Consider the following 22,953-nt stretch of genomic DNA (forward strand, 5'->3'; position numbering starts at 1 on the left):
GTCTATAATAATAGTATTAAGGACTTTATTAACCTTAATATTAGGTCTAGTTAGTCTACTATACTTATAGATATTATAGTCTAGTAAGACTAGGCCTATAAGTTTATTTTCCTTTAGTTAAAGGTATTTCTAGTACTACTTACTATTATACTTATTATACTAGTACTAATTAAGATTACCTTTTATAAAACTAGGCCTTAAAAAAATATAAGTAAAGTAAGTATAAAGACTAAAGCCTTAGTTAACTATTATTCTAGCTATATTATAATTCTAGGTAGCTACTAGTAATAACTAATTATATTTTAACCTTTAATATTACCTTTAATTATTATAGCTAAGGCTTTAAGCTTTAAGAAAGCTTTATAACTAGATTAGTAGAAATATAGATATTAGTATTCTTATTATACCTTTAACTATTATATTACCTTAATTAGACCTAGTCTTAGTCTTAGGAACACTAGCCTAGGCTATAATAAGTATACTAATAGTTATAGTATTAAATTACTATAGTAGTATTAGTATTTTTTTTTAACTAATCTAGGCTAATATATACTTTTTAAAGAAGCTAAAGTTTCTTTTTTAAAAAGATTAGTAAAGGTTATACTTATTTATAAGGCTACTATTTAGATTATCTCCTAGGTATATTACTTTATAAATAGTTTAATTAGTTCTTAGGTAAGTATAATAGGCTTTACCTAGGCATAGGCCTTCTCTTAAATACTTTTAACCTTCTAGAATAGCTCTATAGTTATTATTAGTTATTATCCTTAATTAAAGGCCTTAAAGTAATCCTTAATATAGTAGTTAAGTTAAAGATAACTTCTTTATTAAGTAGGCTATAGGTTTCTAAGAGGTATTCTTTAACTAAGCCTAGGTGTAAGTACTAGCTTTACTTTTAATAGTTACTTAGTGTTCTTTAGGTAGTACTATAGTAAAGTAGTTACTTTCTCTAATTAAGGTAACTAGTTAACCTTACTAAAGCTTTATACTTATCTAGGAAGTAAGTAATATTATAGCTATTAAAGGTAGTGCTCCTAGGAACTAAGAGGTAGTATTTTAATAAATATATAAGGCTAAGGACTATAAGGACTTCTAGTTCTATATTAAAGGTATTCTTAGTTAGTAGTAGTAAAAGTAACTAGCTTAGTTATTATATTTTACTAAGTATAATAGTTATATATAGTAAAAATAAGCTATCCTTAAGAGGTATTTAACTAATAGTTATTAAAGAAGTCTTATTAGCCTAATTAGAATAGTTAGACTAGTTACTTTTTTTTTCTTTTTTTTTCTATATCTTTAAAGAGGCTATAGTACTAAAGTCTTTTACTTACCCTAGGTCTAAATTAAAGTTAAGCACCTAGGTCTTATAGTATCCCTAGAAGGACTTACTAAGGCTAAGAATAGTCTAATTAGATATATTTAGGTTAAAGTTAAAGATTAAGACTAATAAGGTAGTATTAGGTATCTTAGTAACTAAAGGATAATAGTATATAACTAGTAAAAAGTCTTTATAAAAAAATAATATTAGTACTACTAAAAGCTAATATTATTATTTCTAAAGAGAAGTAACTTTAATTAAGGTAATAAAAGTATTATATAATACCTTCTAAGTATAAAGCTTTACTTATTACTATATCTCTAGTAAAGCTTAGTGTAAATAAGGCTAAGATTAAGGCTAAAGGCCTATATATACTTCTTTATTATAGTCTTATTAATTATAAAACACTATTCTCTATAGGTAAGATTAGTTTTAACCTAATTAGGCTAATAGTTCTATAAAATTATATAATAAAGAGAGATTTAGTTAGTATAAAGGTTATTAAGGTGTTATACCTTAGTCTAAGAAGGTAGGTTCTAGTAATATAGTTATTATCTTAGTGTTTCTATATTTAAGTCTAGTTCTTACTGTCTTTATTCTTTACTATCTCTATAATAGTAAGTAGCTTTCCTTAATTAAGGAGAAAAAAGGCTAGTTATAGGATTCTTAGTCTTATCTTTATACTACTAGTAGATAGTACTAATTCTTACTTTCTTTATCTTTTATTTAGTTAGGTCTTTTTTAAGGTTAAATATATACCTATATATCTAATTAGGTTAGTTTATTCTTTTTTTCTAGTCTAGTTAGTTCTTATTATTCTTATATTAGTTCTTATTATTTAGTTATTATTTTATTATAAGAAAAGGTTACTACTATATTAGTAATAAGAAGATTAGTAGTTTAATTCTACTATAAGGCACTATTAAAACTAAGTAGATATTAATATATAAGGCAGTAGGATAGCTAGTATATATATAACTAATCTAAATAACTTACCTAAAGGTCTTATTACTAGTGTACCCTAAGCGCCTATAAACACAAAGGTAACTTACTAACCCTTATCTAAGAAGATAATAACGTTAATTAATAGACCTTAGTCTAATTAGGGCTATAGTTTATTAATTAAATATCTATCTCTAGTTAGTAGTTAAACTTAGTTAGTAATACTATTATTACTAAGTAGTATAAAACTATATATAAAAGGTCTTATTATTTAGTTATATAGTTATAAGGTAAATAAAGTGCTTAATTAGGCTAAAAAGGCCTAATTAGGTATATAAGATTAAAAGAATATCTAGGATTAGATATATTACTATAATAATAAAGTTATAGTTAAAGGTAAAGGTTAACTTATAGGTGTTAAATTCTATGTCCTATTTATCTTGTTAGTCTTAATTAGTATTTAATATCCTAATTAGGATAATTAAGGCTTTACTAGCTAGAAAAACACTTATAAAAAAACTACTTAAAGAAAAACCTAAAATTCTGCCCTATTTTACTATCTTTCTACCTTGTTGTTAGGTAATATAGTAGCTACTAGTATAGCTTAAGGTATCTAAGAAGAGGCTTACTAGCTAACTAGGTTTATATCTATATAGGTTAATAGCTTTAATAATTAGGTCTTTAACTAGGGAAAAAGCAAGGGACTTAGTAATACCTTATAACTATTTAACTTTACCTATTAAGTAATACAGAGGTTAAGCTATCTTAGTAAGGTTTTTTATCTATTATTAGTATAGACTAGTTATACCTAAAAATACCTTAACCTAGGTTAGATTTATTAGCACTAGCTACTTATAGATTTAGTTAACTTAATTAGCCTTAATTACCTTTAACCTATAGATTTTATAGACTTAACCTATAGCTTTAACTTTATTTATACTAATAGCTACTTTTTTCTAGGACAAGTGTAATTTACTTTAGAGTATTTAGGGTAAAAAGTAATAGGATATAAAGGCCTATTTTTCTCTAAAGGTGTAGTATAATATAAATATATTATTAAAGTAATTAACTATCTATTAAAGTTCTCTAAGGTCTTAAGGCTAAAAGAAGAAAGGTTCTAGTTATAGTAAAGGAATAGGACCTAAGATAATTTATCTTATCTTTATTATTAAGTAATAGCTAGTCTTTGCCCCTTAAGGTATTTAAGTAAGCTAAAGTTAAGGTTAATAAGGTACTAAAAAAGTATAGATATATTACTAGTCTAGGTGTACTAGGATAGACTAGTATATATTCTTTAAGTCTTACTTTAAGTAAGAACCTATGCATTAGTCTAAGAGTTTATTATAAACTTTATAGAGCTATAGAATAAGAGTACCTAGGATTTCTTTATTAATATATAAGTAATTAAAAGTAAGTTAATACTTACTATCTAGTTAGTCTAGATTCTTTAGAACTAACACTAGCTTACTTCTCTAGTTAGATAACTAGTTATTTACTACTACTGTCCCCTTAAATATACTTACCTTATAGCCTTTAGTAATAAGTTATTAAAGCTAGTATTCCTTAGTAGAAGTTATATATTTTTATAGTAATTAATTCTAAGGGATAATATTTAGCTTTAGGTGTAGTATATATATATAGATATTAGTTACCTTTATACTAAAGATTAAATCTACACTAAGATCTTAGTATATAAATAATATTTATTTAATAATTTCTAGTATATTATTTAAGACTAATAAGCTAAAAGTAATCTTTAAATAAATAAACTAGGTGTTTATAATATATATAGGTATATCTATATTAATTAGATAATAAATAATCTATTATATTATTAAGAAGTTAGTTTAATTAAGCTTTAGCTCCTTTAGACTAAATATACCTTATAGAAAATTATTACTAATAATTAAGAGGTTATTAAGGGCTACTCTAGACAAGGTATTTACTTTAACCTATATACTTAGACTCTTAAAGTAATAGTACTACTACTAGATTCCTATAGATATTAAAAGTTTAAGTATATAAACTATAAGCTATAATAATAGTAGTAAACAATAAAAAAAACCTATAGTAATATATCTAGAATTAACTAAGTTATATCTAGGTATCTTAGGTCTAATAAGTTATAACTAATAATAGACCTAAGTTGTCCTTAGTTAGTTAGTTTAAAGAAAAAGAGGAAGTTAATAAGTCCTCTTAGTTAAAGTCTAAAGTTAACTTATTAAAGTTAAAGTACTATTAATCTTAGGTATCTAGAGCTTATTAGTAGACATTAATAGACTTAGGGCCTAAGACTAAGCACTAAGTAGGGTCTAAGGTTATAACTAGGCTAAATATATTAACTACTTTTTTACTAATTAATATATTACTAATCTAGAGGACTACTTAATAGATTTAAATCTAGGCATCTACTACCTAAAGCTATAGAAGCCTTAGCAGTAGCTTTACTAAGCTAATATATTAACCCTTAGGTTTAACGTATACCTAGATCTTATACTTAATACCTAATATCTTAATATTAATAGTAATAAACTACTTTATTAGAATAGTATAGTTATTAGTAGTAAAGATTTAGAGACTATTAAATCTAATACCTTAGAGTAAATATATAGGTAAGTTATAGTGTTTAACTAGGCTAAGTAAAATAAGATTTAATTCTAAGCCTTAATTAGCTTATATAAAGTCTTAAGGTAATAATAACTAGATCCCTTTATACTTACTAATTAAAATAATATAGTTAACTTTAAAAGGTTAAGTCTATAAATAAACCTTACTTAGTGTATTAGTTTTTACTATTATATTTAAAGTAGTAATAATATCTAAATTAAAGTTAAGTTATCTTAATAGTCTAATAATATTAGCCTTTATAGCTTATATTTATATCTTATATTAGTTTTTTTTTTTACTATATAGGTGTATTAATAAGTATTAAAACTTTTTACTACCTTATAGGCTAATTTACTAAAAGTCTATTAGGCTTAGTAGTATTATAATTTTTTAAGCTAGGTTAACCTAGTTAAAGGCCCTTTAACCTTATTATCTAATAATTAGGCTTAAGCCTATTTAATGCCTTTAGGCTTAGGCCTTTTTCTTTAGCTTAGAGTTATAACTAAGGTTAAGTAAAAAGTTTAATAGTATAGCTAGCTTATATTAAATAGGTATAGGTTAGTACTAATAAGTTAGTTCTTAAGAAGTAGGTTATTAATAACTAAGGGAAGGTTATTCTAAGCCTAGGGTTTAAGGTTTAAGGGTCTAGCTTTAGTGTTAGCCTTTATTACTTATCTTATTATCTAAATTAGTATTTATATCTTAGCTAAGACCTTTCTATACCTAACAGTAACCTTATAGGTCCCTCTTCTATACTTACTTTTACTAAGTTAAGGTCTATTGCTTTTAACCTCTCTAATAAATACCCCTATTAGATAGTCCTAGGATAATATTCTTCTAGAATATAGTCCTCTTAGCCTAACTGTCTATAAAAAGAGTAGCTTTTATTAGATCTACTAATAGTTAAATATAATAGGTAGGTTCTAAGTTAAGGTTAACAAGGACTTCTAAGACTTACCTACTTATATTATTTAATATAGTTATTACCTAGACCTTAGCTAAGGCTATTAGTGTTAAAGGCTTAGGACTATCTTTTTACTTCTCTTTTATATATAGTAGTAGTATAAGTTCTACTATATAGCTCTTAACTTTATAACTAGTTATAGTCCTCTTAAGCTAATCTTAATTATTTAATAAGTTATCTTTATTATTAAGGTTAAAATAGATCTCTTACTATATAATATTATATAAATAAATCTATACTAAGTAAACGTTAATTTATCTAGCTAAGGGAAACTTTTCTTTATTCTAGCTCTATAATAATAAAAGTATAATACTCTAAAGAATTACCTTCTCCTAGGTAGCTAGAGGCTAATTATTATATTCTAGTAACTTATACCCCTTATATCTATATTTAATATATAAGATTATTATAAAGTTATATTCTTAATTAAGTATATAAGTCTTATTTATATATAGGTTTAAGGAAGTAGATTTATTAAGTAAGCTTAAAAGGCTAAGGTCTAAGGTATTAAAACCTTTAGTTATATTAGTAAGTAGTTATTACCTAATAGTAGGTTACTAGTATAATTATAAGTTACTTAGAGGGTAATAATTTACTTTTATAGTAGACTACCTAGTCTAATAAGTATTCTAGTAATCTTGTCTCTAGGGACCTTGTCCTTAGACCTAAGGGGGTCTATATAATTAGTTTTAATAGCCTTAATTCTAAAGTAAGGCTTAAGGTTTATAACCTTACTAAGCTAGTAGTAGTAAAGGTCTATATAGTCCTAATAATTATAAGCTATTAAGAATATTCTAATATCCTCTAGTTTATTTATCTTCTTAAGTATATTACCTTTAGTTTTCTTTATTTATTAATAAGTAGAACTAAATAGGTAGTACTAATAAAGAATATAGTTAAGCTAATTTATTATTCTTTTATTAAGGTTAGTAAGTCTAGGTATATATAGGCAAAAGAACAAGAGCTAATAAGATAGTAGTAACTTAGTATAATAAATATAATAAAAGAGTAGAAAGTAAAAGGATCCCTTTGTCTAATAATAGTATACTTACTAGTAACCTATACTAATACTAGATAATCTTATTAATTAGCTAACTATTATTTTAGTTAATAAAGATCTATTCTAAAATAGTAGTATAGTTATACTTTATTCTAGCTTATTTTTATTAGTAGTAATTATTTAAGATAAATTAAGCTAGTTAGATAGAATTATAAGATTCTTAAAGGCTAGTAGCCTAGGTAGTAAAATAGTCTATAGCTATATAGTATAAGTCCTCCTTATAAATACCTTTAATAAACTATTAGACTAGTTACCTTAGGACTATTATTTTAGCTAGTAATAGTAGGTTAGCTAGTATTAGGTCTTAACTACTAGTATAATAAAGGAAAATATAAGCTTAGTTATAGTATATAGAGAGTAACTTATTAAGGTACTAGTAAAGTATCTAAATATTAGTAGTCTCTTTAGGTTTATTATTTAACTATAGTAAAAACTAATCCTTTAGTGCCTACTTAACCTTATCTATATTAACTTTTATTATTAGCCTTTACTAAGCTATATAGATAATATCTAATAACTAGCTAAAGTTATCTAAGAAGCTAGCTACTTTACTATTATAGAATATATTAATTATTCTAATAACTTAGTCTAGAACTATATAAGGTTATATCTAGGCCTTTTTAAATTTAAAGTAAAGATATAATAACTACTAGGTAATAAAGGTATTACTACTAAAAGTTAAGAAACTAGAAAAACTTAGTATAATAGCTAAAAATAAAGGTTAACACTAGCTTAGATTTATCTAAGTAGGTTAAGGTTAAGCTTACTATATAAGTTAAATATAGGTAAATATATACTAATAACCTTAATAGCTACTACTTTAATATATATAATAAGTATTATCTATATTATCTATATTAATATTATTATAGTCTTACTAGTGTTAGGTATTAAACTAATAGTCTTAAATATAGGACTATTAATAATAAAAATTCTTATTATTATAAACTTCTTAGATATTTTTATACTCTATAGCTATAGGCTTAGATTAAGACCTCTAGAAGTATAAGTTAAAGGGTATCTATATATTAATATTTATACTTTCTATAAAGTTAAATATAGTTAGTAAGTTAAGTAAGTGCTTAGGGGTTAGTGTAAAGTAATAATATAAAAGTAGTATCCTACTAGTTAGTACTTACTAAGTAGGTTTAGAAAAAGTAAAAGCTTAGAAGTACTAAATAGTAGTCTTAATATATATAGTTTCCTACTACTAAAAGGCCTCCTTAATAAGTACTATAATATTATCTTTTATAAAGGTATTATTTAAAGCTAAAAAAGAGGTCTTAAATAATAAAAATAGTAATATTACTAGCTTACTTATTAATAATATAGAAAATATTTACTTTAATAAGGTAGTAAATAACTACCTAAGTTACTAGTAATTAGTTCTAAATAATAGTAACTAAGTTATAAAGGGGTATTTAGATTCTAATAGTATTCTTATAGTTAAAGATAATAACTTTAGGCTAGTGTTACTAAGCTAAAAGTAAAATAGTAAGAATAGTAGCTATTAGTCTACTATATTAGCTTTACTAAGGGATAAATAAAGCTATTAGTTATTAGTAGCTAGGATAATAGTCTCTTAGCCTTAACTATTTACTCTTAACAAGGAGTAGTATTTAACTTATAATAAATAGTTTTTAAATTAATTAAATCTTTAAGGTAAAAGTAGATAATAGCCTTATTTTTCTTGCAGGTTTCTAGAAGAGGAGACTAGAAAATAATTAGCACTAAAGCAAAGGGATAAAAACCTATGCTAATTATAAATTAATTAAGGGTGTATATAGTCTAGGTTTCTATCTAAATAGGTAGGTGCAGAAGAACCCCCTTGTAGGCCACAAGGGCCCCTGCCTCAGGCTCTGATGGCCTGAGGCCCTAAACAACAGGTGTTTGCTGCGGAGTCTATTTTGGTCTCGGCTCCATATTATAGGATTATTGCATTGCAGAAAGAAAAAAGGCCAAGAAAGCAGCCGAGAGCCAAGAAGACGACACCACACATCCCCGCTTCTTCACCTGCAAAGCCTACCATTTCTTCCGCATGAAGGCAAGACGGCGTGGAGAGTCCGAGGGAGGGGAAGTGGGCGAGAGGGGAAAACCACCCACACAACCCGACAAACAACTCAGCAATTGGAGAGCAAAATGCGGGGGATCTCTGTCCTCTATCTCATCGGACTCTCCGCCGACGCGACGACGGGGAACATGACGGAACGATGCATCACTCCATATGGAGGTGGATGTGGACGATACGTGGTTTCAGATAAGGGTAAAGATTGTTGCCGTAGAGCGGGCGGCATTGGTTGCGTTTCGATACAATCACCCCGGGAAAGGGCCGGGAGTGTGAGTGTGGCGAGTTCCCCTCTGTCTGCAAGTCATTTTATGACGCCGGATTCTGCAGCAGCCGCTAATCACGACCGTTCCCATATTCCCGAGCAGCCCATCCGGCGGCGCACAGTCAAAATGCGAATCGATCCCGGCGCGCCTGGACTCTGCCCCTTGACTCCGGATGCTCCCTTTTGCCTTTTCCTCTTTTGATCTTCCTGTGCCACCCCGCCGTGCCACTTCTGTCCCATTTGACCAAACCACCACCATTACGACTAGCAAACAGCGAGCGAGAAGAGAGAGGGAGGGAAAGGTACTTGAGATCTCTCGGCAACACACATCCGTCACAATGGGGTCCTCCGTCTGGGACGACGAGAACCGCTGGGTGGGCAAGCAGCCCTGGTGGAAGGACGCAACCTTTTATCAAGTTTACCCGGCCAGTTTCAAGGACTCGGACGGTGACGGCTGGGGCGACCTGCCCGGTCTCATCAGCAAGGTTGACTACCTCCACGAGCTCGGCGTCGACGTCGTCTGGGTCTCCCCCATCTTCGACAGCCCCCAGGCCGACATGGGCTACGACGTCTCCGACTACCAGAAGATCTACGCCCCCTACGGCACCGTCGACGATGTCGACACCTTGCTGGAAGAGTGCCACCGCCGCGGCATGAAAGTGATCCTCGACCTCGTCGTCAACCACACCTCTGTTGAGCACGACTGGTTCAAGCAGTCCCGCTCGTCTAGGGACGACCCCAAGCGCGACTGGTACATCTGGAAGCCCGCACGTTACGACGAGAATGGCGTGCGCCACCCGCCGACCAACTGGCGCGGCTACTTTGCGGGTCCGACGTGGACGTGGGACGAGCACTCGCGGGAATACTACCTGCACCTGTACGCACCCGACCAGCCCGACCTGAACTGGGACAACGACGCCTGCCGTGAGGCCATCTACGAGGACACGATGCGGTTCTGGCTGGACCGCGGCGTTGACGGGTTCCGCATTGACACCGTCAACAAGTACTCCAAACGGACCGACTTCGTCGACGCGCCCGTCACCGACCCCGGGTCACCGCACCAGCCGGCGCCCGAGATGTGGTGCAACGGTCCACGCATCCACGAGTTCATCCGGGAGATGAACCGCAAGGCCCTCGCGCCCTACAACGCCGTCTCCGTCGGCGAGCTGTCCCTGACGCCGCACCCGTCGCAGGTTATCCCCTACGTCTCGGCCGCCGCCGGGGAGCTCGACATGGTGTTCGAGTTCTCCGTCATCCGCCTCGGCAACGGCAACGGCTTCGGCGCCAAGTACATCTACCAGCCCTTCCCCCTGTCGACCCTCAAGGGCTACACCGCGACGTGGCAGTCCTTCTTCGAGGGCACCGACGCGTGGGCGACGGCCTTCTGCGAGAACCACGACAACGGCCGCGCCGTGTCGCGGTTCGGCGACGACTCCACGCCCGCGCTGTGGCGGGCCTCGGCCAGGACCATCGCGCTGTGGCAGGCGACCATGTCCGGCACGCTGTTCCTGTACCAGGGGCAGGAGATCGGCATGACGAACATGCCGGCCGGCTGGGGCATCGAGGAGTACAAGGACATCGAGAGCGCCAACTTCTACTCGGAGGCTGTCGCGTCCGGCGACCGCGGACGCGTCGAGAAGACGATGCACGGGCTGCGCATCCTCGCGAGGGACCACTCGAGGATCCCGTTCCAGTGGGACGCCGGCCCGAACGCCGGCTTCGCCAGGGAGGGCGCGACGCCGTGGATGCGGGTGCACGACGACTACGAGGCCATCAACGCCGCCAAGCAACGCGGCGACCCGGACTCGGTCCTCGAGTTCTACAAGAAGCTGCTGCGGCTGCGGAAGCGGCACCGCGACGTCTTCATCCACGGCGCGCACCGGCTCATCGACCCGGAGAACGAGCGGACGTGGGTCGTCCTCAAAGAGGGTCCGGCGCCGGTGGGCGGGAAGGGGGCCGTGCAGAGGAGGAGGAGAGCGCTCGTCGTGATGAACTTCTCCAAGGGCGAGGAGAGCACGGGCGACGTGCCGGCGTTGCTTGGCTGCGAGGCGAGCGAGGTGAGGTTGCTGGTCGGCACCCGAGAGGGCGGGGAGCTGGTCAAGGGGGTTGCTCCCGTGCTCGGCGGATGGGAGTCGAGAGTGTATACCAATTTTGAGGTTCAGAAGTGATACCTGGGCGCCTTCTATAGGGTTGGATACAGAGTTCACGGAACCTTCAAACGAGAGTGATATCTCTGATTTGTTACAATACGTCTTATACGGTCGGTAGGCATGATTTACTCACGTCGTTTGAGGCGATTTAGCAGCCAGGCGGATATCCATTACCTTTACGGACTCAAGGAAACGAAGAACTCAAAGTTATATACCCATACCGCGTGCACAGTGTTCTTCTCGCGAAAAAGGGATGCGCATTGTAGATGTTTCTTGTGGCCGCACCAGCCAAGAAGCACCAAGAGCTCCGTCCCGCTCAGATTTTCTGATCAAAATTGTCCCGTAGGTTGCTGCTAGACGGGAAAAACGTAAGCTAACCTAGATATTCCCGGCATTAAACCAGACAACAGCCAGACTCTCGACTGAACACGAAGCAGAACAACAGCCTGACTATCGTCAAAAACGGCAGCACTGAACTGTACGCCAGTACAATGCCAAGAGTCCCATTTAGTCATAGCGTGGCCCTCGACATGTTCCTTTTCGTAAAGTACTATCTACATGATTCCGTCTTTTTTCCTCTGCGTTATAATACATGTTGTACCTATATTGGGCGTCAGGGATCATTTCTGCTATCCACTTTGTGTACGTCAATATTCCTCATCCAGTAAGACGTTGGAAGTCAGATCTCAAAAGGGGAGGGATAGCACGCGTGATACTAGCTCTACAGAACAAGAACGAGATGATATGATACATAGTAGAAAGAGCTTAGGATATCTCAGTTCGCCAGCGGATGAAATTGTAGACCAAATTTGGTTACATAGACCGCGTGAGGACAAGATATTTGCTCAATGACACATTGCATTTACCTGACACAAGCCACAACTCGCATTTGCTGGCACAAAGCCAAATCATCCATTACATTGCCTACCACTCTGTGTGACTCTTCAGTTCGTTCTGTTGCGTCGTGATCGTTGTTTGGTGTATCCCAATGGAAAGCCACGCTCATCTCTATTGTTCCCTTTTTTAGACCCCCAAAATACCAAAATAAAAACGCCACAACACTATATTTCGGCCCTCAGGACCCTCCCTTCCATCTACCAGGATGCTTCTTACATGCCCGTCCCCCACCCAAGATCTGTTGGCCCGCCCGCCCTATTTCACCTCCGCATACGCCTCTAACGCGTCGTGCAGCTGCCCGAAAAGACCCTTGTGCCAACTCCGGACCTCGTCCCATTCGCTCCCCGGCAGAGTCGCGCGCATCATCCGCAGCCACGCGCCGACGACCAAGTCCGCGTAGCTGGCCTCGGTCCCAAGGAGGAACGGCCCGCTAGGGTCTCTCGGGAACAGCTTCGCCAGGCCGCCCAGCATGTCCCGGAGCGAGCCCTTCATCTGCTCCCGCCGCTCGCCGACCAGGGAAAAGTCCTCGAAGCGCGAGACGCCCGCGCGCCGGACGAACTCGGCCTTGCTGGCCTCGGCGGTGGCGGGGTCGAACGGGAACCCGTCGGTCGTGAGCTGCACGTGCATCGAGAAGGCCGCGTCGACGTTCATGTTAAACCGGGCGTACTCGGGGAACGCGTCGTCGCGGCACGAGGACAGCGGCACGAGGATGCCGTTGTGCTCGAAGGTGTAGTCGAGCGCCTGCGGGGGGAACAGGTCGCCCGCGCCGGAGTCCGGGTACGCCTCGTTCAGGTAGACGGCGATGTCGAACGAGTCGCCGACCAGCGAGCCGGTGGCGGGGTCCTCGATGATGGGCAGCGTGAAGAAGTCCGAGCCGTCGGCGAATTTACGGCAGGGCGGTACCTTGAGGCTGCGGCGGACTTTGGATATGTCGGGCAAGGGGACCCACGTGGTGGAGTATGGGAGACCCTTGAAGTTGAGAGCCAGCCTGGTTTTCCAGGGGTTTGGCGCGCAGCACGTTTTCTCCACGGGTGGCCGCTGGGCGATGTCGTAAAAGACGATAGGGCTGGACGGGTTTGGTGTAGTCGGCATGATGATTGGCTGTTCTCGTAAGATAGGACTGGTGTTGCGTCTTACGAGAAGGAATGGCGCGATTGAACAATGGTACTATATCGAGTGATTCTACTACTTATAGTCTACATAGCTCCAGCTACCGGATTCGCTCTTACACAACTTCGCAACACTTTACGGGGTAAATCCAAATGATTCAGGATGACTCATAATGACTAGTAACCGAGGTTCCACCATCGTCATGGACATATGTCCTAATACCTACATGCGGCTACCTGCCTAAGACGCCAAGTCGGCGCTCCAATTGGACAATGGGCTCGTCGGTGGCTGGATAGAAACTTCGATGCATTGACAATCTGTTGGTCTCCCAACAAGAAACCCAATTCGACGCAGGCACGTTTTCACCTCTTGCCGGGCAAAGCGTGTTTCAACGGCAGCTTGGCAGGGTATTAAGCTTAACCTCATCATCATGAACTGTGCATGCGTGGCAATAGTTTAGTTCAAAGCGATATAGGCGTGTAAGCTTTTGGTTCGAGCTCTGCCTCGATATAATTTCGAACTGCCAGCTGCCCTTGATCGGATTCTACAGCCATATTAAGGTTCTTCTTGAACCTGTTATCCGTTGTTATGTGATGCCGCAGCCGTCAGATATCCTCTGTAGAAACTCGTCTTCACCATTTTTCATGATCAATTGTAACAACCCGTCAACTAGTCATGGTTTTGTCACCAAGAAGGCAAGTGGCCGGTGGCCCTGTATATGACATGTGGTTAATTTGCATATTGCTATGAAGCTATTGGTGTGGAGAAGGGGACATCGATTCGTTACTGTGCTGATACGTATAGAAGCATAGGACTTTTTTTTATTTCTTTTTGCTTGAAGAAAGGTCTCCGGGTGATGTTGTACAACTGCTTATTGGCGTCACGCACTCCGCTCTTAATGGAATCCTTGTGTAATGATCTCTCTCTCAGACAGGGGACGCGTTGTCCAGGATAGTACAGTCTTCAATAATGTCACGATAGCTTCATACGGCACCTGTCAGATGGATTGCCATGTGCCATATCACGTGGTCTTTCACTTATTACTCGCATCACTTACCCATATTTAGGATCTTTTCTTCACATTTCTACTTTAATAGGAATAGGCCCTTTCTTGAATCTTGATCCTATCCTTATATGCTTGGTCTCAAGACTTCGTCTCTGAGCCGTGTTATTTTCGGCCTTTGCCAAGAGATTCAAGACCTGTCCGGGTTTCCCCTCAATGCATATTAAATGATGTGAATTGCTGATGCTAAGGTGATAAATCCAAGTATATCATGCCAAATGCACCAAGTCTTTTTGTATGGGAAAAAACCCCCCGGTTCAAAAAACTCACCGTTTTGGGGTACAGAATGCCATCCAACGCCCCAGCCGTGACTTTTGTTGTTTTCGTGTCTGTTTGACCGACCAGCCTCAGTTCGAGGTACATATGTGTGTATATCTCCTCCCATTCACCGTCTTTTCATTTCTTTCACCCCCAGTTTTTCTCTTTTCTATTTTTCGTGCAGGAAGCGGGAAAACGTCTAGAGTTCCTCTTGGACGACGACGCCCCACTCGTGCTGCTCGCCGCCGTACATGATGTCCTTCATCCACTGCTTGATTTGGAGCGTGTACTTGCCGCCTTGGCCATCACTGCCCATGTTCAAGCTGACATCCTTGCCCCGGTGGTGGATGACGGAGATGGGGCAAACGAAGTACTATTCGCAAGTTGGTCAGTCGTTGAGAAATGAAATGTAAATAAACAAATAGGACGTGACGACTTACAGCAGTGCCAGCTGCGAAAGACTCGACAATACGGCCCTCGTCGTAGGCCTCAATGACCTCATTGATGGTGTATCTCCTCTCAACGACCTCGACATCGTCGCTGAGGCGCTCACGGATAAGTTGCAAGACACTACGTCGGGTGACGCCGTCCAGAATCAACCGGTCGTCGAGGGGGGCGGTGATAACCTCTGTCTTGCCGGTCTCCTTGTTCTTCCACACAACGAAGAAGTTGCTGGCGCCGGCCTCGGTGCAGTACTGCTCCTGTCCGTACAGCCAGAGGATCTGGCCGAAACCACGGCTGCGGGCCTCGGCGGTGGCGAGCAGAGAGGGGCCGTAGTTGGCACCGACCTTGGCATAACCGAAACCACCGACCCAGGCGCGGACCATGTCCTCAGGGCTCGTGTGGAGCTTCATGCCGCCCACGGGGGAGTCCATGACGGGCATGAAAGTGCAGATGATGTAGAGCATGGCCTCGGAGGGGGCCTGGACGCCGAGCTGAGGCTGGGTTCCAATCATGGTGGGGCGGAGGTAGAGGAAGGAGCCGGGGCGGTCGCGGGGGAGCCACTTGGGGCCGTCGACGGCCATCAGAGCGATGAGGAGCTTCTTGAGTTCGGCGGGAGGGAAGCCAGGCAGAGCGATACGGGTGGAGGACATGAGCATGCGCTCGCAGTTGCGGTCGGGGCGGAAGAGACGGAGAGCACCGTCGAAGCCGCGGAAGACCTTGAGACCCTCGAAGCACTCGGTGGCGTAGTGCAAGACGGAGGCTGTGGGCATGAGGGAAATGGGGCCGTAGGGCTTGAGCTCCGGGGCGGACCAGCCGGCGCCGGCCTTCCAGGTCGCGGCGATCATGTGGTCGGTGGCGATGGTCTCGGGGCCGGCATTGGCGCTGGCCAGATCGGGGACTTGACGGGGGTTCTTAGTACGGTTGTAGATGAGCTTGGAGGCGTCAAGTTCTCGGTACGCGGGCTTGCCGTTGGCGTCACCGTTAGTGCCCTTGCCATTGGGGATGGCCTCGAGCTTGTGCTCGATGGCAGAAGAGGTCAGGTCGACGTCCTGGTTGCCATGGTGGAGGCCAGGGGAGATGGTGCCGGGAGCCATTGGGTTGCCGTTTAGGTCTGTTCGAGGTGGTGGTGTGCAAGTGCAGCGATGGGAGCGAGATATGTCTTGGATATCTCGGACGGAGGATCGGGATGGATGGCTAAGCGAGGTGACGAGTAGCACGAACCGTGGTAACACCTAGGCAGATGGCTGTGTAAAACGGAAGAAGGAGGGGCGATGTTCGGCTTAAGATGGGGGAGAGGAAGAGAACAAAGCCACGAGACTCGGCTGAAGGAGTGAAGACAAGAGCTTAAGTACAACGGGTTGTTGGGCTTGGCTTGGCTCAAGGTTCTAGTGACAGATGGAGCAGGTGACTCAAGGGCCAATGCAGAGGGGCAGCGGGTCCGGTCTTTTGGTAGGGGCGTTTTCAGATAACAGGGAACATCATGGAGACTTTGGCCTGTGCAGTGCATGCAGCATGGATGTGGATGGGGCGAGAAGGGCAACGGGAAGAGCGAGCAGGAGCATGACGACCGGGGAAATGCAGCAAGCCATCGTCTGGTCTTGTTCCCTGGCGGCTGGGTTGGTTGGTTGGTTGGTTGGTTGGTTGGGTAATTGATTGAATGGGTGACAGTCTAGATGCGTGTAATGAAGGGAAAAGCTGGGAGAACAGGAGGGAAAATGCAAGGACTTGGAAGGCCAAAAAAACGGGAGTAGAAAAAAGAAGGAACACAACAACCCCACCGAGTCAAAGAGGAGACCAGCAGGCGGACGCCAACGAGAACGATGCACGTCCTATCTAGGTAGCCATGGTCGATTTCCAAGTCGAGCCGGCCGGTACGCTACATGGCTTTTCGTAGCATCCATGCCGCCGCTTGTCCCGGGGTTCCATATCGGGCCAAGTGACCATAGTGCCTGCCACATCTTTTGACAGGAATTCGCAGTTCATCTTTCCTGTACGTCCAGCTGACACTTGAAGTGAGGGAGACAACAGACTCCCTAGGAATGAATGTGTGCCATCGAGCAGCACCAAGTCAAAAGGACCATCGATGATGGCCGGATGCCAGTTGCCGAGCCCGAGGACTTAGTTGTAAGGTGGATCCCGGCCGGGGATCCGTTACCGCATGAGCACTTCTGAAGCGGCGTGGCAGTAGACTTGGGATGGAATTTTCTCTTCCATCACATCTCATCTCTCAGCTGTCCCAGGTACTTTGGTCATTGGCGGATCGGGCTTCATTCCTGGATCGAAGCAAGGCGTTTTTATTTTATTTTATTTTTACCCTCCTCTCGAGTCCCCACCAGCCATCTCGAGTAGACGCCACTCATTCTCCCGAGATAAGACAGAAGCGAGCCGAGGATGATGGCGAAAGGAAGAAAAAAGAAGTCAAGAACACAACCACCCCAGCCGGTAGAGCCGGGGCCATCCCGCCTCGCAATGGTCATACACTACTCGGTACGCTGCTGCAGCTACGTCTGAAGTCCAGCAAGCGCTCTCGATTCGGGGGGGGCAGACAAGACAAATAAAAAATCAAACCTGTGACGAAACAAGAGGTCAACGCGGCCGCCCATTCGTCGGGGATTAGTCAATGGAGCGTCAGGTACATGGCACACCGCAGAGGCGAACGGAACCCGTAGCGTAGCAGCGTCGCATCGTGGTTTGTCCCACCATAAGCCGTCGGCCGGGCACGGCTCCAGTCGGTCGACGTTCTGGTGCCCCATTGCGGCTTTGCTGCGCGCGGCCGAGACCAGCTGGGCTGAGGTGACTGACTATCGACGGCGATGACGATGATGCCTCTTGTTCGACCGACAATCGGTGCTGGATGTAGCAGGCGATGTCACCGGCCAGCCCGGGAAGACTTCAGATAGGAGGTTTGTCGTCAGGGGTGAGAGACAAAGGCGTCCGATGTCGCCATGTCAAGCACGCCTCTTTTGCTTTTTCATCGACATGTAGACAGGGAGCGTAAGGCGTGGGAGCGAAAGGCGTTGTTTGACAGCTGAGGGTGGACGTGGCCTGGCCGATGGCGTTTGCTTTTCTGACATTTTAAGAAGGGCGGGAGCCACGGATAGAGGTGTATGTATGGCTGCGACAACCTAGAACCTTGACAGGTTCGCCCCACCGCCAAAGAGCTGCAAGATCCCTCCCTTCCCCCTTTCCCCTTCCATACAAGCGTCAAAGTGCGGAATCAAATGCAGGCCTTATCGCTATCTCTTTCCTTGTCCTCTCGGGGTTTCAATGTTACCCCTCCCGATGATAGCCGATGATAGCCGGGCCTAGGCGATGACGTGGAGGGGAGGTGAGATCCGAGTACCGAGTGACCAGACACACACACACACACAGACTAGAAGGAAGGAGATAGACGAAGGAGGAAGGAAGGATGATGGATGGAAGGAAGGAAGGAAACAACGACCAATACGACAGGACTGGCCTTGGCGGCATCTCAATCACCAATGGTCAGGTACTAAGGTAGATCGCACCTCCCATCTACCCATCTATCTTCCCATTCCTTCCCATCGTGACTCCCAACAGATGCTGTTCTCGAACAACGGATCGGTGGTTGGCGCAGCTTCGGGTTCGAGAAGGTGCCGAGTGTAACCTCCGGGGGAGGTGCTGGCGTCTCCTCGCACCGCAACTCTGCATACCGTTATAGCCCCCCCTCCAAAACTCGACGTGCATGCATGCCATGCAGCCTCTTGCGCCGGAGGCACGGATCTCTTTCCACGGTGTGTGGTGGGTGCCTCCTGCCCCTTTCTACACAGCCCTCCAGTCATCGAGATAGGGGGAAAAAAGAAAAAAAAAGAGAGAGAGAGACTTTCCTTTGGCGGCGCTGCTACTCCGTCTTCTTGACTTGAGCCTAAGTAGGTATACATACATGTATGTCAGCTTAAGATTCACAGCCACGACCTTAATTAACATGGATATTTGGAAAGCGGGGTACGACTTTTTTGTTTTCTTCCTAAATTGCATCGATATTGGTCTTGTCTCACCGATACCGCTCCGCAAACTTTCCAAGGACCCTCCTAGCCAACAGCTTCATATCTGGGATTCTTGACTTCGTGCGGAAGACTCCGAGATATCTCCTAATTCCTTAAATGCTCATTGGCCCCCGTACACTTGGCCGAAACTGGTCAGCAGCTCCTTCTCGCCATGATGCTCGATCAAAATCATGCTCGATAGCGGGCGTTTTCCCGCCTCTTCAACTTCTTCATACTTCTGTATGCGACGTCGAAGTTTGAGGACCTGGTTTAGACCTGAAGCATGCCGTGATGGGTAGGCAGCGAGGCAGCCGATAGTACCGAGCCTGGTATGCATCGACTCCGTCTCCACCAAACTTTTGATAGTATCAAGAGATCATAGAACGTTTGGCCCCATACGAACTATGCTGAACTGAAATGGCAATGTAGATACCGTTGTATTCCAGGACCCTTCGGGGACTGGCAGCGGCTCCGTGGCCCTCATCCACTGCCCCTCGAAAAGGTGATTCTCATCATAGACCAGCCTCGAGCCCAAATGCTATGCAAATCGTGACCTTGAAATGACGGTCTTGATGTGTCTCTCTCTGGAGAGCAACAACCTCGTCTATACGAAACAAACCAGTCGCGTTGTTGCATCTCCAGGCGGTATGCAAGCAGAATGTAAAGAGAACCTATGATGTTTGATAAAAGAGCATACAATGCAAGGACGGCACAGAGCAGCTTCAGAAGACCGCGTGATACTCAACGATGCAGTTCATAACCGGCCTTCGGGATGCTCTGTATGACTGCTTTATCCTTGCTGATACGTTGCGAATCGGCAGTGGCAGATCCGCGACCCATTTGCTTGCATCCGGAGGCTCATATAGAAGCCGTCGAGGGAAGCCATGCCCAGGAGCTTTCCCTAACCTATCCGGCAGCAGATTACCACGCCTTGGGGATTCCCCGTTAAGAATGCTCCGCAGATTGCACAAACTTCAGAGACATCATGAGGTGTCGAAAGCATACCGTCGAAGGACAGGGCCCTCCTCCTCCCTTCTAGAACTCCCTCCAAGGTCACGAGCTGCTTGGGTTGCACCGAGTGCTCGACATGTTCGAACCGTAGACTCGCAACACCGTTCAGCTGGCAGTGACCCGTTGCCGCTGCAGTACTCTCACCGCTCGCCGCTACAGACACGTGAGGGGAGGGTTGCATTCCTCTCGGCGCCCGACCTGGCCCAGCCCCAAGGGATGCGGCCGCCCGCTCACCGGTCCAGTCACTTGACACGAAATGGCGGGGTACTTGTGCCTGCGCGCGTGCTTGATGCTAGCCGTTCCTGAGCCTGCAGTCGCTGCGTTTAATTATACCGAGACATGTACGCGAGCGCAAACATTCCCAGCCGTGATACGCGAAAGCCAGCAGATAAGAATGGTATGTGTCGTTGCTATTCCGATTCCCCGCCGCATCGTCTGATGCGGGTGTCCCTCCTTCGCTTGGGCTCCCCTCGGGCCTGTTGAAGGCCAACCAGCACCTGGCCCTCAAGTAGTGAATGAGGTATGCTCACAAAAGGTATCCATATTAAACATGATATCGCCCTGCGCGACTCGAAAATACGACTCGATCCCCGCAGCCCCCGAACGAAATAAAAAGCCGCCCCCGTCCCGTCTCCTTGCGCCCCTCGTTATTTGCGCGCCCTTTCGGCCTCCCGCCTTGCTTGCTCCTCCTCGAGCATCTCGCGGTCCCGCGCCGCCGTCTCCCCCTCAGCCTTGATGCCCTTCTTGCGCTGCCGCTCCTCATACATGTCGCGGCTCTTCATGATGCGCTGCACAATGGTGCCGGCGTTGACGCTGGCGAACTCGTGCTCGCCCACCTCGCGCATGATGCCCATCTCCTTGGGCGCCGTGTACGGGTCGTACGTCAGCGGCATGAAGGACGTGGGGCCGTGGTACACGGCATCCGGGGTGCCCCAAGGCAGCGCCGTGAGGTAAGCCCTTGTTGGCGAGAAGGGCGCGCCGAAGACGACGGCATCAATGTACTGCGGTTTTGTTAGCACGGACACACGGGGGGAGGGGGCATGCTATAAGGGATGTAGATGATAGGAGTGGAGGGTAGGAGTATCAAGAGGAGGGAATGGATGGGGCCATCGACGCCTTACCCTGCACTGCAACACGCACAGCCCACGCTCGTAAATGTTCATGATGGGGTAGTTGATGCCCTTCCAGTGGTTGATCTCCTCATCCGAGTGGATGCCGGCCACGACGTAGGCGGGCGGGTAGTCGCCGCCCTTGCCGACGCGCTCGTTTACGGCCTGCTCCGAGTACCACCCCTCCTTGCGGGCCTGCTCCTCCTCGGCCTCGACGACGCGGCGGAGGAACTCAATGTGCCCGCTCGAGAACAGGTCGAAGCCGCCGTCGACATAGACGACGCGCTGGCCGAGCTTCGGGCCCTTGCCCGGCAAGAAGCGTCGGAAGTCGCCCTTCTCCTCGCTGGCGGCCTCGGCCTTGGCCTCGTCGGGCGCGGACCAGAACCAGACCTCGACGCCGGGGTTCTTGCCCGTCTCGTCGGTGGCGTACAGCTTCATGCGCTCGGTCATGGCGTCGGCGTTGGCCTTGATCTCGGCCTGGGAGGTGCCCTCGCCCTCCTCGCCGGCCAGCTGGCGCTCGAGGGACTTGATGAAGTGGGTCTTTGTGCACAGGAGCATGCGGCCGACGAGGTCGGTGGTGGAGATGCTCGGGGTGCGCTTGACAACCTTGAAGCGGCCGGCCTCCTTGACGAAGCGGTAGCAGTCGTAGCCGTCGGCGTCCGAGGTGATGTCGTCGCCGTGCACGACGTACTTGCAGCCGTAGTGGCTAATCCACTCGAGCTGCGTGACGTAGGGGGCCCGGCCGACGGACTTTGTGACCCAGCGGCAGGCGTCGACGGCGGCCAGGCTGGTGATGATGTGAGTAACATTGACAGAGCTTCTGGGACACGCCGGAAGGGGAGAAACATACCGTTCTTGCAGGTTCATGACTGTCGGGCCCTTGTTCTCAAGGATGGACTCGTCGGAGTGAACGCCGATGTACAGCTCGCTGCCCAGCTGGCGGGCTTGCACGATGGCTCCGGCATGGCCTCGGTGAACATTAGCAAAACTGGCGTAAGGCAGCAGGCTCACCGCGGCCTCGGCATCTCACCGTGGTGGAAAAAGTCGAAGCAGCCATCGATCCAGATGCGCTCCTCCAAGATCTCGGGAGCGGGCTCGCCGGGGGGGTGCTCAGGGTCGGAGTTCACCATTGTTAAATAATGGCAATTTGGGGAGTTCAGTTGCAGGGGGGTTGGTGGTTCGGGGGTTTGGGCCGAACGAGACGGGGGTTTCGTCTGTTAAAAGTAGGTTGGTCGTTGGTGTTGCGTCAATAAAAGGCAATTGAGGTCCCGACCGTTTCACCGACTGGGCGGATTTCACATGAGGAGGAGAGTAGTAAGTGGTGGTAGTGGTGGTGGTGACTCGCGATGTCCCGCTCCCGTAGCGGTGCTGTGTGATTGGCGAGGTTCCAGCGCCACTGCGATAGCCGAGACCCACCTGAGCTCCCAGCGGCCGGACCGGCCACGCAACGGCGAGCACGGGGTCTCTTTCCCACTATGGCTCCTCACAGTGGCTTCAGAGTGGCCCCTCCCTTTCACATGTTGACCGTTCATCACCACCTGTCAATTCGTCCCAACAGAAAATAAGGTAGAAAACGACATCGGACGGACTGCATTGGCACATGTTCCTGAACTGGCTTCTTGGTGCCTTACGCGCCTCTGCCGCGAAGCCTTTTGTCAGCTGATTTGCCTAAGAGAGCCTTAA

General features: G+C 44.3%; 4 protein-coding genes across 4 annotated transcripts; 1 reads left to right on the plus strand and 3 right to left on the minus strand.

The window, feature by feature from the left end:
• Nucleotides 1-9,559: 9,559 nt before the first annotated feature.
• Nucleotides 9,560-11,389, plus strand: LY79DRAFT_580288 (alpha amylase; the record flags this gene model as incomplete). Its single annotated transcript, XM_060560092.1, has 1 exon — nucleotides 9,560-11,389. The coding sequence occupies one exon, from the start codon at nucleotides 9,560-9,562 to the stop codon at nucleotides 11,387-11,389; it is 1,830 nt and encodes a 609-aa protein (XP_060413386.1).
• A 1,134-nt stretch (nucleotides 11,390-12,523) lies between these two features.
• LY79DRAFT_516863 (uncharacterized protein) lies at nucleotides 12,524-13,360 on the minus strand (the record flags this gene model as incomplete). The annotated part of the gene is made up of 1 exon (XM_060554866.1): nucleotides 12,524-13,360. The coding sequence occupies one exon, from the start codon at nucleotides 13,358-13,360 to the stop codon at nucleotides 12,524-12,526; it is 837 nt and encodes a 278-aa protein (XP_060413387.1).
• Nucleotides 13,361-14,451: 1,091 nt separating this feature from the next.
• Nucleotides 14,452-16,387, minus strand: LY79DRAFT_229797 (branched-chain amino acid aminotransferase). The gene is made up of 2 exons (XM_060551668.1): nucleotides 15,140-16,387; nucleotides 14,452-15,072 (listed from the first exon to the last, which is right to left on the minus strand). Exons 1-2 carry the CDS (start codon nucleotides 16,235-16,237, stop codon nucleotides 14,899-14,901), a joined length of 1,272 nt encoding a protein of 423 aa, XP_060413388.1. The 5' UTR covers nucleotides 16,238-16,387; the 3' UTR covers nucleotides 14,452-14,898.
• Nucleotides 16,388-20,421: 4,034 nt separating this feature from the next.
• On the minus strand, nucleotides 20,422-22,610 carry LY79DRAFT_555923 (cytidylyltransferase). Its single transcript, XM_060557968.1, has 4 exons — nucleotides 22,301-22,610; nucleotides 22,121-22,238; nucleotides 21,283-22,057; nucleotides 20,422-21,162 (listed from the first exon to the last, which is right to left on the minus strand). The coding sequence occupies exons 1-4, from the start codon at nucleotides 22,398-22,400 to the stop codon at nucleotides 20,809-20,811; spliced, it is 1,347 nt and encodes a 448-aa protein (XP_060413389.1). The 5' UTR covers nucleotides 22,401-22,610; the 3' UTR covers nucleotides 20,422-20,808.
• Between the last annotated feature and the right edge of the window lie 343 nt (nucleotides 22,611-22,953).

The sequence above is a fragment of the Colletotrichum navitas genome (genome assembly GCF_030913465.1).
Source record: "Colletotrichum navitas strain CBS 125086 chromosome Unknown LY79scaffold_35, whole genome shotgun sequence".
Taxonomy (NCBI): domain Eukaryota; kingdom Fungi; phylum Ascomycota; class Sordariomycetes; order Glomerellales; family Glomerellaceae; genus Colletotrichum; species Colletotrichum navitas.

Excerpts from the sequence above, each read along its gene's own strand:
- LY79DRAFT_229797 (XM_060551668.1), bottom strand. The coding sequence starts at position 16,237 with ATGGCTCCCGGCACCATCTCCCCTGGCCTCCACCATGGCAACCAGGAC. Across the intron at positions 15,073-15,139 it reads CTTTCGCAGCTGGCACTGCT|TACTTCGTTTGCCCCATCTC; the intron begins GTAAGTCGTCAC and ends ACTTGCGAATAG.
- LY79DRAFT_555923 (XM_060557968.1), bottom strand. The coding sequence starts at position 22,400 with ATGGTGAACTCCGACCCTGAGCACCCCCCCGGCGAGCCCGCTCCCGAG. Across the intron at positions 22,239-22,300 it reads CTTCGACTTTTTCCACCACG|GCCATGCCGGAGCCATCGTG; the intron begins GTGAGATGCCGA and ends ATGTTCACCGAG. Across the intron at positions 22,058-22,120 it reads GTCATGAACCTGCAAGAACG|CCTGGCCGCCGTCGACGCCT; the intron begins GTATGTTTCTCC and ends CATCATCACCAG.